Here is a 17,626-nt window from a genome sequence, read left to right as displayed (position 1 = left end):
CTAGATGACCTTTAGAGGTCCCTTCCAACCCAAACTATTCTATGATTCTATAAATGAATAGGGCAACTTATTTCTTATTCTTCAAATGTAATTGATAATTCATGATTGCTAGAATTTTCACATACTGTAGGAGTCAATCCTAAAGAGACATAAGTATGCTTTACATAATAATAAAAGAAGTAGTCCATAAAGGGTTTCTCATTCACGCACTGTCACACGTCTATCTTACTCCAGTATTTTGGCCCTCCTGTGTATTTATTTAACAACTAGGGTGCATAGAGTAAAAACCTAACTCAGATAAAACAGGTCACTGTTTCCAACCCGATAAACAGTGTTGGGACAGCTTATCTAATTTTCTAATTACCTTAAATTATTTAGATACAATCAGCAGTTTCTAACTCATAACAACAAGAGAGTAAGAGGAGGATGGAGAGGAAACTGCCTGAAGAGGAAATACTGTTGTTTAGTAGTCCTGTCAGATACCCAACTGTCACACGAGACACTTCAGAAGTGCTCCAAGGCACTGCTGAGCGTCAGCAAGAACAAATCATTGATCCTTTGCAACAGAGATAATTGGATAAACTTCTGCTATTCAAAACATTGCCCGAACTCATTTCATGAAAGAAGCAAGGTCAAAAAATTCTACTCATAAGACCAAGCCTAATTTACCAAGAATGAATATGTCTTCATAAATAAATACATAGGTGAAGACATCAGGTATTATTTTTCCAGTCCTCCTTCTGATGGATTTTTAAGATGAAGAGAAATCAAATGCCTTTCTGAAGTCTTCTTTTGTATTGGTGAAACAAATTGCACAAGGAATCCAACAGAGACATCAGTGGGAAAATGAGAGCAAGTTCACATGGTTGGGTTATTTTGTCCTTAAAAAAAGTATTTTTACAGCCTGGTTGTTTTTTTGTCCTTAAAAAAAATTACATTTTACAGCCTAGTTGTTTTCTTGTCCTTAAAAAATTACATCTTACAGCCATTCAAACTGGTCTGAATTTAAAACAATCAGAAGAATGAACAATCCAGAAAATATATGGACTTAAGAGGCATCTTAAAAAGAAAAATCCTCTGCTAGCAGTTTTTACACAGCTAACTAAGAGAGAAAATCATGGCTCTGCATAGCAACTTTTCCTCGACGTCAGCTGAGCCAAAATTTAAGTAGGACTTTTAGAGATAATGCTTTTAAGATGTCACAGGCAAGATAGAGTAAATGACTACCCACAGGGGATCTAGATATTGGGGTTTGTTTAAGAACCAACAAGATGAGAGCTTTTGCAACTACCTGATTATCTTTCACGCCTTCCATCCATACCTTCCTGCATCCCTGCAGGGAGGTGGCTGCTGGCCTGAGATGCTAGGGCAGAAAGTTGGGTCCATCATTGCTGCGTGGCTGCTCACCGTTACCTGTCCCAGGCATCGCCAGCCAGTGTCCCCGGTGCATTCCCTGGCTTCCATCTCCTCACAGCTCCCTGATCTCCAGGATCTCCCCCACTTTCGGGATCTTTCCTCCAGCCAGGAACTTCACCTTCTTCTTTTCAGGCCCTCTTCTTTTTTCCAAGACCATTTCTTTCCAGCACTCCTTATTTTCTGGCATGCCAAGACTCACTTTTCACCCAGTCTAAACAGTTTCCATGCATAAGCACAAGGTGTGAGCAGCCTCCTAACTGGTGGTTCTGTCTCATGTCTCTTCAGTAACTGGAGGACTCTGGACGTGCCACTTTCTTTTAGTCCAGGAGTTTACAATCAGACTCTACCAATTACAGGGAGCAAGCAGCAGGCTTCTGCTTGAGAGCTCGAACGTTCAAATTTGGACACTAACCTCCACACATACACCCAACTACTTGCTACCTGTTAGCATTCATGATTTAAGCTACTTTTCTCCCCACAGGAGTATTTAATATTAGCCTGGTTCCACTTCCACTGAAGACAATTGGATTAATTTTACTTGTTTCACTAATTTTCAGTAATAGAATTTTCCAAGGGCTGATTATTCATTGCACATAAACGTATTTTTCTGAAGTGGTTCAACTAATCCATTACAGTTGTTTGCCCACTGGATTCAATTACTCATGTGTGAATAAAACTCTTCCAAAAATGTTGTTAGCATGAAGAGCTCCAGAAGTGTCTCCTGTGCTGATTAAACGTTCTGTCTATACTACAAACATCATGCTCCTTAACAGAATTAAGGACCTAAATGCGTATTCAAGCTTTGCTGGAACTACTGAAGGGAGTCATGGAACAAAAGAAATATATAACGCTTTTTGTTAGCTCTTGCTCTGCATTAATATTATGGATTATAACAATTTTGATATAACCAATTTCTTTTATTTAAGTACATTAATAATATGCTAACTGGTCAAGGAACTAGAAACTAGAATACAGCACCACAGCCACCTCGACTGTTATTAGTTCAAACCACAGACATAAATTAATCAGTGTATGTACCTAATTCTAGGCATGTTTGAGTGAATCCTTTTTCAGCCAAACAATTTAACATAGATGCACGTATTTTGCTGAATAAAAACAGACTTCAACATGTTGTTATCTTAAATATATACTTAAGTAGGTTGCACAGCTATGGCCCAAAGATATTGCTTGGCTTGTTCGATGGTTACAAGACTAAATTCTTAGCAGGCAAGAGCCTGGGAACTCTGGGAAAATACTTTATCAATTGCATCCGTTACTGAATGCATGTCAGTGAAGTGGAAGATGTGTCCTGGTTCCAGCTGGGATAGAGTTAATTTTCTCCCGAGTAGCTGGTACAGTGCTGTGTTCTGGGTTTAGGATGAGAACAATGTTGATAACGCACCGATGTTTTAGTTGTTGCTAAGTGGTGCTCACACTAGTCAAGGACTTGTCAGCTTCCCGCACTCTACCGACTGAGAAGGCTGGAGGTGCACAAGGAGCTGGGAGGGGGCACAGCCAGGACAGCTGACCCAAACTGGCCACAGGGACATTCCATACCATGTGACGTCATGCTCAGTAGATAAACTGGGGGGAGTTGGCCGGGGGGCGGCGACCGCTGCCCAGGAACTGGGTGGGCATCTGTCGGTGGGTGGTGAGCAACTGCATTGTGCATCACTTGTTTTGTATATTCTTTTATCAATATTATTATTTTCCCTTCCTTTTCTGTCCTATTAAACTGTCTTTATCTCAACCCACAAATTTTACTTTTTTTTCTCCCCAGATTCTCTCCCCCATCCCACTGTGGGGGGGGAGGGAATGAGCGAACGGCTGTGTGGTGTTTAGCTGCCTGCCGGGTTAAACCACAACAAGATGGAAGTTGTACATCTGATCACATAGATCTCCTATATGAAGTAAAAAGTTCAAAATGTGATTTAAAATTTTATCTTCATCATTTTCCTCTGCTAGTACCGCCCCCATCATATTTTGAAGGCAGAATGGCACCACAAAGAACAAGAAACCATCTCTCCAGAAGTCTTTCATCAAGCAGGTAAACCAGAAAGACTTGTTTATACAGTTTTTGCACCATTTTATCAGTTTACAAAAACTTACCAGAAAGAAACTAGATTGGTAGAAAGATTATTTCACCGATAAAATTTTACACAGCTTACTATATCTAAGGAAGTGGTACCTGTCTAAGAAAGTGGTAAAACTCTGGCTGTTCATAACCCAGAATTTTCAACAAGTTATGTAATTGGGCAGTATCTGCCTTATATTGCTAACAACAGAAAAAGTCGCATCCCTGACAAAATCTAGACCTATTCGAAGAAAAGATCAAAATATTTCACTATGAACGAAAGAAAAAAAAAAAATCTAATTTTTGTAAAATCTTTTTTTCAGGGAGTCTAAACAGTATTTTTCATTTGCTTGTGGGGTTTGATTTCAGACTGAAGCAGATAGCTGGCATAGATGATTTCAGTCAAAATTATTAGAGTTTTGGAAAACTTGCAACACACCTGAAACACAGTTTTACTTGAAAAGTAATGATCAAAGTTGGTAATAGACTCTGCTGTCAGCCTTGCCCATAATTTCTAAGCTGAGACTCTGGCAAGTATTAAAACTTCGACAAGCAAAGGCACAAGGATATATGAACTTTAAAGGTTATTTCCCATGTAATATATGCAGCATACAAAAATCTCTCCCTGATGCAGAAAATTTACTTTTAAAGGAAATACTAGTATTGCTTCTTGTCAGTGCTGGCAAGTCAAGAAAATGGCAACAAAACTCAGTAAGGCTCATATGAGATTGATTTCTAGTGTCCAGCTTATAAATGTAGAGAAGAATTCTTCACAAAGGTTATAAAAGCAAAGCTGACACCTTTGGACATGCAAGTCCTGATGTTTTCTGAGGAGCTGTTAAAAGTTAAATTACTATTTCAGCTTTAGACTCAGGCTCCCAAGAGAAGAAGGATGTTAACAGATTTTTTTTTTTTTTAATCCACCTCCCCGCCCTCAAAGAGACAAAATAGCGATAAAATCCAGTTACATCTACCACAGTAACCTTGCATAAATATTCTCTAGCGTGCTGAGCTGCTATATGTTAAATTCTCTGTACTGCTATGTCACAGAAGCGTTTCTACATCTTTAGGCTCCTAGCAAGCAAGCGGTAGGAAGGCTCTGGGACTATAGACCAGGGTGAAATACTGTAGAGACCAGGTCTCTACAGGTGCAACTGCCGCACCAGTGAAGCGGGTGCTCCTATATGAATCACGCAGTGCACTGGCCTGAATGTATGCAAAGGTTCAGTACAGAGGAAGCAATAGACATGCACATAGAATATACAGGGGAAGGCATGTGAAAAGATATCACAATGATGCAGTGTTAAAATCTTAAGCTTTTCATTGCATTTTAGATATTATTAGATGCGAAACTGGATGCACTCACATAATTTACACTGGAACTGTGCTGCTGAATAATGAGATGTTGTTAACTACAAGGTGACTGACTCATATTGGATGTTTTGTTTGAGCGAGAAGACAACTGCTGTGCTTGATAGGCCAAAGTACCATATGTTTCTAGAATAGCAGAAACCTACTTTATTCTGTGGTTTGCTGTCAAGGTCTAGTAATACTGGCCGAAGTGGTTTGCTGATTCAATAACCACAGTTCCGTTACGTCGGATGAGCTTTTAAAGAGACCATATGTGACTAATCAGCAGCCCAGCCTGCCTTTTCACGGTCCTTTCCCTGCAGGTAAACCAGGCTGTAACGGGAAACGTGCAGACACATCTGCAGCGAGTTCCCTGCCTCCCGCTGCAAAACTGCAGAAGGCCTACCCCGCTACTGCAGGCAGAGCAAGTGCAAGGGCATGGGTTTGGACAGGCCTGGCACTATCTGCTCTGCTATTTCCTCAGTTCCTTACTCATTTAGGTTGCTTTGAGAGCAGAGGAGAGTAACCTGATCCCTCATTTACAGCTACACTGGGACTCTAATAATGAGAACCCGTGGGAGATGTGTTTCCCCAGTGAGGGCTCGGCTCACCATTGGTTTAGGTCCCATGCGTGTGCAAAGCATTTTCCTTGAGGAAAGCACTCAGAATAAAATGACAGCGTTCTGTGCTTATTTTGCCTCTTATGTGGAAAGAAAAGTTCAAGACATTATTATTTTAGAACTGCATACCAGATCTCTTTGATAGTTGCCCTGATTTATGAACCTGTAACTCTGGGGTAATGGAACTGGATACTCATATCTGATTTCAACAGGAGCCAAGCATCTAATTTCCTTAGGCTCTTCTGAAACCCCAGCGTACATTTCTCAACTAATTGAAAGCAGATTCTCTTTAGCTGAGTTCAAGACATTATTATTTTAGAACTGCATACCAGATCTCTTTGATAGTTGCCCTGATTTATGAACCTGTAACTCTGGGGTAATGGAACTGGATACTCATATCTGATTTCAACAGGAGCCAAGCATCTAATTTCCTTAGGCTCTTCTGAAACCCCAGCGTACATTTCTCAACTAATTGAAAGCAGATTCTCTTTAACTCCAATTCAGAGAGATTTCTTTTTGCTCTGTGCAAATATTCTTCTGAGCTTCATCTGATCACTACATATAAAAATATACTGTTATACGACCATAAGATGAAAAAAAATGTCCAAATACATGCAGAAAAGAGAGTGATAAAATTAACAGTGAGGAATCCTATTTGAAACACTGGCCCACAAAGAACTGGCACCAAAGTTTAACGTAGGTATGTTACAAGAGTTAAGATTTACTTCAGTATTAGAAGACCAAACCTATAAGGAGTTGTAGCATCTATTATGAAGATCATAAACACAATCATTAACTATAATAATCTGTGTAGTAGATGTGCTTCTTTTCTCCACATTTATTATTTTCACCCGGTACTCAAAACCCCAATTAGAAGAGGCTTCAAAGCTAAACTATTTATAAGCTAAATAGTTCTGTGAAGAGCTATTTTGTTATTACATACGAACAGTTTAGCTCATGAGGCACAATGTATAAACATTCAATTTCTAAACTGTCCAAAAGCCCAAACTATATGTTCTTAGATTGACTAAAAATACAACATCCTCTTGGCCAAGACTTTCTCTGGTTTGCTAACAACATCCTCTTTTCTACCAGTTTTCCAGATTCCTTTGTAAACATTCAAAAAGTTAGCTTTTAAATAAATGAATACACATAGGAACAGCAAAAATGCGTTTATTCACTCTTTCTTTCCTAAAATGGTTGATTTGGTTTTATTCAGACTTTCAGTCTCTTAGCTCAAAACAAACCTTAAAAACATCAACACAACCAACACACACCTTCTTTACAAAATCGTTAGAACCTATGTTCAAAATTATTCATGTGTTTCTGAGATTCTGCTCATATTTAGAAAGTAAGCTTTTTTTACTGCAACTAATAACTACCTAGGACTTTCTTCCCCCCCCCCCGCCCCGTTGTGCATTTCAGTTACTGAGATCTAAAAGTACAGCTTCCACTCCCTAAATACGATCAACAGCAGCCTCACACAGTCAGTGGTATGTAGCAAAAGTGAGCACGACAGCCATTAATAATCCTGAGACTGCTGCGGAAAGAAAAAAAGCTACAGATACCTACAAGAAGGCACATAAGCTGCATTACTGATGAATTACTTCTTCAAAATGGTTGTAGACTGTATAGAGTCCTCAGCGCTGGTTATTGGCAGAGGCCTTAGGGTACATCCTTCAACTCTCATGTTTAGGAGGAATCAAACTATGGAATTCTCTCTAATATGTACAACCTTCAAAAACATTATGCTATTTGACTTTCTGTACCAATAAATCTCTCCCTCCCCAAAGGTGGTGGGTATTTCAGGATAATACCCACTTTCCATTTGGAAGTCTTTCCAAATTTTGCTTTTCCTTATTTAAATGGCAGACCAGAGGGACTAGGTCATGCTCACGACATTACCACAGAGTTTCCATAGCGGTTTGTTTTCCAACAGGTTTCTCACTTTTTTTTTTTTTTTTTTTAAATAAGTAAACTGGAACTTACAATCTTCAAACAACAAAATCATCACAGAAATCAATAAAGGCAATCAAATTTTAAAAAATTAATCCAAAGCATAACTGTTGAGGATAGCTATTCCAATGAAAAGAAATAAAATTTATAGTACTATACTTTTGCCAACACAGAAGAGTCATCAAAACCGTGGCAGCACAGTTTTTGATGCTGGCACTTTTGCCAGCAAACTATCAGAAAAAGAAAGCTATCCATCTCCATTTGCTGGCCTCAATACATTACTTTTTTTCCTCATTATACCCTCAAAGGGTATAGGATTACTTTTTCAATTGAATTACCTGTCCCAACGATCTCCAGTCTAGGCTGGCACTTCCAATGTACACGTGCTGTTTGTCAACAATCCAGAAAGATGACTGAAGCCGACCTTCATTATATGCTGACATGTTCATATACAACACTTCAGCACCTAGAGATTTAAGGATAAAATAATAAATAGCATTGTTTAACATAACATAATTTACATTATTAAAAAAAGAAAACAACTTCACATTTCAGGGCGTCAGCTTCCAAAACTAGTGAGGGATGTAGTCAAACACACCATTAAGGTTTAAAATCAATGATAAAGAGTGTTACTGTCCCTCTGTTTAAGACCCTAATTAACATATATTCCAGAAAAGCAGGTATAGGGAACATTCCTATGCATTATACTGTTTACTTAATTTTCTTCCATTTTAGAACCAAATAGTTGCTATTTTTTTCCAGCACTGTATGCTCCTAAAAATAGTTTATTTTTAAAGGTCTATTCTGTAACTCAAACCTGCTACATATTATAATAACGACCTCTAAAATACGAACCCAATTACAGCCCCTTCCTGAAAAGCAGACTCTACTCCTTTGCCCTGTGCAATGGTTCGAGGAGGTAGCCTACGGTGGGCTGTCGCATGGAACAGACCCCGACAAGAGGAACACAGGTAGAGAATTAAGGAGTGAGGAAGTAAGCAAGGGCCTAAAGCATGCTGAAACTGCTCTTAATCCTCCTAATCTGAGACATTCAACCTACCACTTTGAACTCCACAGTTTTAATAAGGATTACAGGCCACTGAAATCAAAGGAGCTACTTGTCGGGTAAAAGCACGTTGGCTCCATCACGTGAGTAGGAATGTCTGAATTGGCCCCATCAGTATGTTCGCAGGACTAAATCCAGAACATACTTAATATCAGGTGAGTTTAGGGGACTTCTCACATCATTATTGTTCTTTCAGTGCTCCAGTGTTTGTAAGATTAGGTGATTAATCTGAATTAATCATTGCTGAAGGTAATTTAAAGTAACCATTCATCTTCACATTTTAGTCACGGCAATAACTGGGGAAGAGAAGTGACAGTAAACAGCAGTCTGGAAGGCAGTAATGGTACCAGCCATCTCCCATTAAATATTCATGGGATCTTCAATACCATGAATTCCAGTAATGGTTGGATATGAGTCACAACTTCAAAACAATTCCAGGATACCTAGAGAACTAAAATATATTTCTTTTCATCTAACTTCCTGTTTCTGACCTCCTAAGAAACACTTGACTTGCAATTTTAAGCAACAGTTACCAGTGCTAAATATTTCTTTTTTATGACGAAAACTGTAATTCTCACCTGAACAAATGATTCTAGAAGTTCAGACATCAAGAAAAGGAGAAAAATCAGCTAAGGTGCCACTTTTCATGAAGCACCAAACATGCAACATAGGATTTTGAGCAAGTTACAGAATTTGGTTCATTGTACAATTACATTTGCTGCAACCCAGTTACCTTTCCAATTTTTTCTAGTTATCACCCATCCACATTCATCTATGCTTAGAAACAAAGGTATTTTCCAATTTTCCTTGGAACGTGTTGCTGCTGACTTTCAATCTATGCATTAAGGAGCAGAACTGTGCTAATTAATGATACTGTGTGTGAAATGGAAATGAAATCAGAAAACACTATAGGCAGGTGTTAAATGGTTTAAATTGTTTTCTGATGAATAAACAAAACAAAAGCGACTCCTCCTACTAGCTAAGGAAAACAGTTGCGTAAGACATTAAACTTCTAGCTACTTATCTGAAAACTGTCTAAAATCAAGTTTAACATAGCAGTTTGCCTTGATCATATTTTCTTTCCACACATCCCATTTGCAACATTAAATAGCAGTATGGATTTAACACCCACAACACACCTACATCAAATAGGTTATAAATGAAATGTTAGGATTTTTGTATAGGAAAGGTAAAACAGTCGGAAGCAACAATGAGCTTCCTTCTCATAACTGAGAGCCTAAAAATAAACACAGTTTTAAAACATTTTTTAAATAGCCAATGCCAAACAAAAATGCTGATTGCCAAAGTTACAACAGGAGACTTTTTAACCAGTAATACTAACGTTAAAAATAGCAGACATTGTCAGTAACCTGACACAAAATTCAAAAGTTGTAAAACACCAGGATTTGTGGGCGTAGGCAGTTTAGACATGGGCATAAGCAGTGGGATGGACTATCACTCTAAAATATAATCTAGGCTTCAATTACCAAAATAGCGAATATAGCAGTGCAGGAGATACTGCTATCACACGTACCATTAAAATCAAAACCTGGAACCCAATTTCTTTTCCTTCTGGAAACAGCCAACTCATAAGGCTGAGGAAACAGTATCTCCAAGTTAATTAAAAAAAAGTCATGTGTTGCAAACACCAGCTGCTGTGCAGCCTATTAATGAGCCCTAACTTTTGATGAAAGGAAACATGCATCAGTATTGATAATTGCCTCTGTTCCAGAAGCCCTTGAGATGTTTTGTTAAAACAGGCTTATCAGGCCTTCCACACAATCCATCATCCCTAGTGTGGTCCAGGTCCCATAAGGAAATTAAATTGGACTGATCAATATGTGAAGCCATAACAGAACCCTTTATCATGCTGCAGTCTCAATTACACAAAGCTGTGGGTCTACTGAGTTAAACCAGAAGGCAGAATTTGTAGGCTTGATTGCTGATATAGATGCCAGATTCTTAAAAAATAGATCTAATGATTTTGTTTCACTGAAGATTAAACTGCAGGGCGAGATCTTAGAGAAAACCAGCGCTGTCACTTAAAACTCAAGTGGATTTGCCTGTCCCATAAAATTGTGCATTGTAAAGGCTGGGCCAGATTGCCCTCTTTCTGTAGGAACAAAGACCACTGTAGGCATCAAAGCATGCTTTAAGTAACAGACATTTCTCTAGGTATTTTGTTTTTTAGGTAGGGAGGTTTTGCACTCTGTAGAAGGGAGATGACTGATGCAGTCTGGGATGCACAGAGGGGACCCTGCCCTTGAGAGCCTAGACCTTCTCCATGTGATGGGAACACAGCCCCTGGGAGGTGCCACGCTGCCACTCAGCCTCTTGCTTTGTCTCATAATGGAGGAAGAAAACAGAAGAGACAATAGTAGTATTGCAGAAAGACTGAATTTTTATCCATTTCCAAACGAAATCCAATTCCCAAAGTAATCCCAAAGAAGAAGGATGGCACAAGCAAGTGCCATTTACCATTTCTAGCATTGCAACCTCCTGTTTGGTCTAGCTGCCTGCTCGCAGGTACTCCACTAATGATGTCATGAAGGCCACAGGGCAAGCTTGACTTCAAGAACAGGAGCTTAAGGCTAGGACCTTTTCTACAGATTTGAGCCAAAACACTCTAAGCAGTTATCAGGAGACTTTAATCAAGAGCTCATCACATATTTGCTCTATCATGAAAAACTGTGTGCCATCGAGAAGCGCATCTTGGGGCAGCTGTGTTGCAGCATATGCTAGCTGTGGATTTTACTGCTGCTCAAGCAAGGTCACTAGATGGCTACAGACTGGGAGACTCTTCTTCGTGGGAGACTGCAGGAGGCCGGGGCCAGCCTCCAGATCCAAGTTTATGCAGCAGTCTGGAGAAGGTGCACCAGGAGGCTTTGGATCCAACGCCTGTGAGCAGTCTAGGATATTACCAGGTTGTCCTGGTACAGAGGCAACATCACTGAGCCAAATCACCTCTCTGGTGGATATGGTAAATCATTTTTGTAAAGAAGACCCAGAAAGAGCAACTGTTTAGGCTGCTATTATCACAGCTGCCTTGAAAGCAAACATGCAAATTCTGCCTGCAACAGTTTTCAACAGCACCAGTTACAGGCTAAACTCACTCTGGAGTTAGCAAACATAACGCCCAAGAAACAGAAGCTGCATTTGCTTGTACCACGGCTAAAATTGGCCTTCTGTCTTCACAACTTTACTTTCACTATAGTGTTTTTAAAACCAGAAAGAAAGAAAAATAGGAAAGGGGAAGGATTTAAGGATTGAGAGGACAGCCAGACAGAGGTATCTGGGAAGTTGCAGCAACAGTGACGGGTGATTCACAACAGGCAGAGAATGATGAGAAAAGCACCAAGAGCCCTGACCTCATTAGCCCTGACAGTAGGAAAGTATGCTGCAGCAGAAAAAGGGTGAAGAGAAATGGAGATACACGATCTGATGGCACGTGTTGGGACTGTGCATCGTGCAGAGCCCCTGGAGAAAGGGTGGTGGAGCCAGGCTGGGCTCCGCTACCCCCTGCTAGGAATGGGAGAGGTGTAAAGGTGGAGGAGATGAACAGGGGCTTTTGAACGCCTCTCCTTCCCCATTTGGGGAAAACAGAGCTTGTCAAGCGCACACTGCAGAGGCACAGCAGGCAATGGAAGGGGGAACACATTGGCGTGGGGGGAGCTACACAGAGCTGTTGGTAGGATGGGGGAGTGGGGAGGTTGTAGAGGGATCACAACGGAGAAGGGGGAGCAGGATGCAAGGAAGCACTAGTATATGAAATGAGTTTGGCCAGTGAAAGCAACGCTGCTTACGGCGCTCTCATATATTTGCAGTCTGAAACTGACAAATGCTCCTGCACCACATCCAATCCACTGCCCATCTCCCCACCACCGTTCCCCACGTCACCACCAAGCTGGCGACAGCAGAACAGCTGCCCTCCTCCACTTACCCCATTCTTGCCGTCTCTTCACTCTCGTCATCACCATGTCCATACCCTTTGCTCACAGCACTGTTTTTTTTCTCTCTCCTAATTCTGTGTATTCCCAAGCAAATACTCCAAGTAATGAGACCTATAAAAAGGAGTCTTGAGAACGCGAGCCATGGCCTCTGTTTCACCCCACTGCTGACAGTCACTTGGCACACAGAGATACACGTTTTGACCTATACCTTTTGGAGGGTGGCCTCAAGCCAGAGTTAAGAGCAGACTTAACTAGTCCATACCATGAACCTGAGAGCTCACAAGCATATGTACACTTGAGCACAGCTGGTGCTTGACCAGCCTGTACAGCCTCTCTGGGAGGCTACCACACGGGTGGGAGGTGGCATGTGTGGCGCTTGCCATTGTGCCATAGACCTGCTGTATTCTTTCAGCTAAGCTGAATCTTCAGGGCAGTATAGAGGCAGTTAAGCATCATGTGCTAATTCAGAAAGATCAACAAAAGATCCTTTATTACCCCTAGATCCCAAACTTATTTTTTAAAATACAGTTTGCTCACTAGGAAATATGAATGTGTACACATATAGATATATAAAGTGAATGTCTCCTTCCCTACATTTTGCAACAGACACTTTCATTTTATTTATTTGCTTTCAATTACAAGCCTTAGCACAAAGTACACCCATGAATAAAAATAATTTTTATTCTACTGAGACAAAAATCCAGAGCTTTCCATACCCTACTCACAAGGGGCAGAGCAGCTGCCTCATACTGGGCAGACGCAAGTGACCCAAGCAGAGGATCATCTCCCCAGGAATTTTCATGCTTTTTTCTCGACTGATGGCAAGAAGTCTGGAGTTGTTCCAGAAGCCCCATTAGCGTGACCTGTCAGCACTCAGAGGAGGACAAGTACAAAAGCAGAGGAATACACAACTTGACAACAAAGTTATTTTTACTACGTCTCTGAATGATTAAAAGACAAACTAGACTATTTAGTATTTCTGTGCTCTTTATGGAATATTGGATTTGAAATGCAATTTAAGTCTGCCTGGCCCCAGAAGCATTAATGGTTCAGATTTATTTCAAAGAGCGAACACTCAAGGACTTTTAGGGAAATCTCTGATGGTTACACCTTAACTTTGAATCAGCTTGTTTGTTTACATTGCCCTCTGCTCCTCACCGCCCCCCTTTTTAAAAACTACCAGGACTGAGTCCTGCCACTCTGGGATTACGTGCTATTCATCAGTCTAAGCCTATAGTAATTTAAAAAAACAAAACAAAACAAAACAGCACAGCATACAATAAAAACCTTGCTGTCTTTTCTTTAGCAGCTCCATATGCAACTGCCACACACACAAAAAATGAAATCATAGTTACTCAAAGAAATTACGTTCTAGTACAAGCTCAAGCAATCCCCAGAAAGCCTTCGCAATACAATTTACATTCACACCACCTTGGCCTGCCTTGAACTGTAGCACTCAAACTACCTGCATGACAAATATGTCTTCTTTATGAATACAATTCCCACTCACTCCCAATGCACAATCAGCCATAAACTATGTGCACACGCAGCTTCTCAAAACACCACCAGCCCTCAAAGTTAATGCTGCCTGTTGTAAAATAAGGCTCTTTCTGATGTAGATATTTTTCATGAAAAATTACTGTAATGCTTACTGCTTTATTTTACAGGATCTGAGGTCACTGATACAAAGAGAATTTTGAGGAAATCAGTGCACAGGAGAGGAATCTGTGACTGCAGCTCCATATGCCGCTCCGGTCCTGCCTGCAGCAGCCACTGGAATTGCAATGGATGGGTTCACACACTCAGGGCTGCGGCGTGGGTGGTTCAGGGAAAACACACAGAAAACACTCTCTGCCCCCTGTGTGCTGCCATCACTCATCTCCACTGGCATGCTCCCCAGCCAGCTCACGTGTCCAGGCCTGGCTGGAGCTTGGAGGAAAGGCTGCTACAAGAGACCTTCCCTGAGCAGACGGGCTGCAGTCAAGGATCTCCCTGCGGAGTTGAGGGTGTGAGAAGAGAGAGGTCTCCATCGCTGCCGGCTGACTTCCCAGCCCCCTCTCCAGGCACTGAGCCAGCTTCTTGCCTGGTTCCTTTCCCTCCCCAGCAGACTGTAACATGCTGTCAGGCTCTGTCCTGCATGATCAGGGAGAACAAATATCCTCTACACTCACCATTGGTTTTTTGCTTTGTTTTTCACTCATTCAGTGGATTAAAATAATTTCCGCGAGGCAACACAGCCCCAGAAACTGCTCTATCCACACAGCTGAGGAAGCCAAGAGTTGAGTGTGGGGACAGGAGAGAGCAGGAAGAAAAAGAAATAGTGAGAAATGAGCATTACAGAACCCAGCTCTCTGACTGAAAACAAAGTATTACAGAGTTACAACTGGTGTGGTTAAAAAAAAACAACCTGTAATAAAGGCATGAACAGATCTCATTTTCAGCAGCCCTTCTCCTTCCCTCCATCACCTCCTCAGCTGTGCCCAAGTAGCTTTTTTGGGGTCCAACGAATGAACTGGATCAGAAAATGGATCCAGGTTAAAATCAAATAATAAAATGGTTGTTTCAAATGTAGAACAATTCACTAGTCCAGCTCACCACATGGCAGTAAAAAATTTTTCCGACATGGCTGAAGGAACAGTGCAAGCGTGGGAACAAGTGGCTTGTGGCTGGGTGCAACAAGACACAGGAACTGCTTATGCCAGTGCTGCCATTTAAAGGTAGGCCCACATAATTGCAGCCTCAGTTCCTCTCAAAATCAGGCCTCTCAGAAATTCCAGGTGGCAAGCCCCAGTATTTGTTTACCTTTCATCTTGCATAACCATTTGCCTCGTGCAAACAAAGCAGGTAGGAGGGCAATGCTGGCATTTGCTTGGGATGACATTTCCCACGCGCTTACACAGGGGTCCACAGTGACACAGAAGATCCAGAAAAGACCTGTCAGGGGATCCTCGTGTGTGCAGAGTTTGCTCACTGGATGCAGGATGGCAAGATTCTTGAGAACAAAGGAAAGGTCAGAATTAATTTCTCTCAATTGCTTGTTTAACTTCAACGACATCTTGGGAGCTAGTTAGTTCCCAAGGTAACATTTATCTAAATATGCCCTTACAGTGGCTTTGAAGATGTCAAATGTTGGCCTGTGTTACTAGTCCAAGTAATCAAAATACTGATTTCTCAGCTAAGTACCCTAAGTGTTACAGCTCTCACCCATGTGAACGCATTTTGCGCTGCCTGCTGGGCCCTTTTGATTTACTCAGCAGAAAAAATGAACATATAACCAAAACACTTCCCACCCCATGTCACAGGAGAGATGAAAGAGAGGCCTGACAATATTTCTTTGTAATAATTACCCATCCAGCTACACATAATTTCTGATTCACTGACAAAAAGCCAAAGGTCCATCTTAATTGCAGGGTGGACAAACCATAACAAATACAACAGCATAGAGATAAAAGGTCTCCTCTATGGAATAGATACAGCACAGGCACACTCTATTTGAGCTTCCCTGCGACTAGCAGGTAGCTCAGTTAATGAATCACGTGTGGGCATGTTCATTTAGACTGCAAACAAGGAAGACAGTCATACAACTGCAGACTTCTGGTCCTTCCAAAGATGGAAATCCAGTGTCCCGGTTTCGGCTGGGATAGAGTTAATTTCCTTCCTAGTAGCTGGTACAGTGCTGTGTTCTGGGTTTAGGATGAGAATAATGTTGATAACAAGGATGAGGGATGAGAATAATGTTGATAACACACCCATGTTTTAGTTGTTGCTAAGTACACTAGTCAATAGTCAAGGACTTGTCAGCTTCCCGTGCTCTACCAAGGGCACAGGGGGGGACAGCTGACCCAAACTGGCCAAAGGGACATTCCATACCATGGGACGTCATGCTCAGTATATAAAGCTGGGGGAAAGGTGGCTGGGGCGGGGGCGCAACCGCTGTTCGGGGACTGGCTGGGCATCGGTCGGCAGTTGGTGAGCAATTGCATCGTGCATCACTTGCTTTGTATATTCTTTTATCATTATTGTTATTACTATTATTTTATTTCAATTATTAAACTGTTTTTATCTCAACCCAGGAGTTTTCTCACTTTTACTCTTTCGATTCTCTCCCCCATCCCACTGGGGGTGGAGTGAGCAAGTGGCTGTGTGGTGCTCAGTTGCCAACTGAGGTTAAACCACAACATCCAGTTTCCAGAGCAAACTTACGGCTTTCTCATTTTCACCCAGAAGACAGAGTGCTTCCATAAATCCATAAAGCACTGAGATTCCATAAGGAAAACCACAAAAATGTAGTGCAGCCCATGTTAAAAAAACACAGTATTTAAAAACAGGATTTGACGCCTGATACCCCTTTCTCTAATGCAAAATATATAACAACATGATTTTTAAAAGTAAATTATCATTGTCAATTCCATGGGGTTTTATTATTTGCACTGTAACAGTTCTTTCCTTTCTTCCCACTTCTTTTTCTTAAACCGTGCGGTGTGTACTTGTCTGTTTATTTAAGATTTTTAATTGTTACTGTAGAATTTTACATTCTACATTTTCCACTGGAAAATGTCTATTCTATTCTTAACAAAGACACATCCATGTCACCACAGCCTTGGGAGGCACATGCTGCCACCCAGCAGATACTTGATAAGCAAGTACCCCACAAATGCAAGCAGCCAACACTACAGTTCTTTACATGGAATAAGCCAGGAAAGCAGACATGCTTCAACTCTACGCTTGCCTACCTGGATTTGGCCTCTGAAGTCAGTGATTTCTGTACTGTACCTGCTATAGAAACCCTTACTGCTTGGGACAAAGTTTAGGACTTCCATTTTAGACTATCTTTAAAAACAGAAAAGTTAAATTGAGTCTGTGCACAAGAATTTAGTGTAACTTAAAAAGATCCAAACAGCTTTTCTTTTCCCTCTAATAATTTTATTGAAAGTAGCAAACATTTCATGCCTCTTTTAACAGGTTTTGCTGCTTGATGCAGCAAACATGAAAGAAATCCTCATTTTGCACTGACTTGACTCTGACATCAGTATTTTTCAATCATATTTTTACTTCTTTTTGAGCTATTTAAGGTATTTCATATCAATAGTCACAGATTATTTTGAATAAAACTTTGAATAATGAGAGCACTGATGATCAGTTCAATTCTTTCCCCTTAGCAGAAGTCATCATTCCTCTAAATAGCATTTTCTGA

The 17,626-nt window shown here is 40.9% G+C and overlaps 1 protein-coding gene across 3 annotated transcripts in view; it reads right to left on the bottom strand.

Moving 5' to 3' along the window:
* The window catches only part of PLD5 (phospholipase D family member 5), a 204,825-nt gene that overhangs the window by 35,173 nt on the left and 152,026 nt on the right, over positions 1-17,626 (bottom strand). For 2 of the 3 annotated variants that reach the window (XM_009276136.1, XM_009276144.1), the window contains one exon: positions 7,755-7,882. In XM_009276136.1, coding sequence (XP_009274411.1) covers positions 7,755-7,882 — 128 coding nt within the window. Of the gene's footprint in view, positions 1-7,754; positions 7,883-12,422; positions 12,561-17,626 lie in introns of those variants that run through there. The other variant, XM_009276152.1, reaches the window with a different exon arrangement.

The sequence above is a fragment of the Aptenodytes forsteri genome, unplaced genomic scaffold (assembly GCF_000699145.1).
Source record: "Aptenodytes forsteri isolate BGI_AS27 unplaced genomic scaffold, ASM69914v1 Scaffold10, whole genome shotgun sequence".
NCBI lineage: Eukaryota > Metazoa > Chordata > Aves > Sphenisciformes > Spheniscidae > Aptenodytes > Aptenodytes forsteri.
This window is presented reverse-complemented; position numbering and strand designations above follow the sequence as displayed.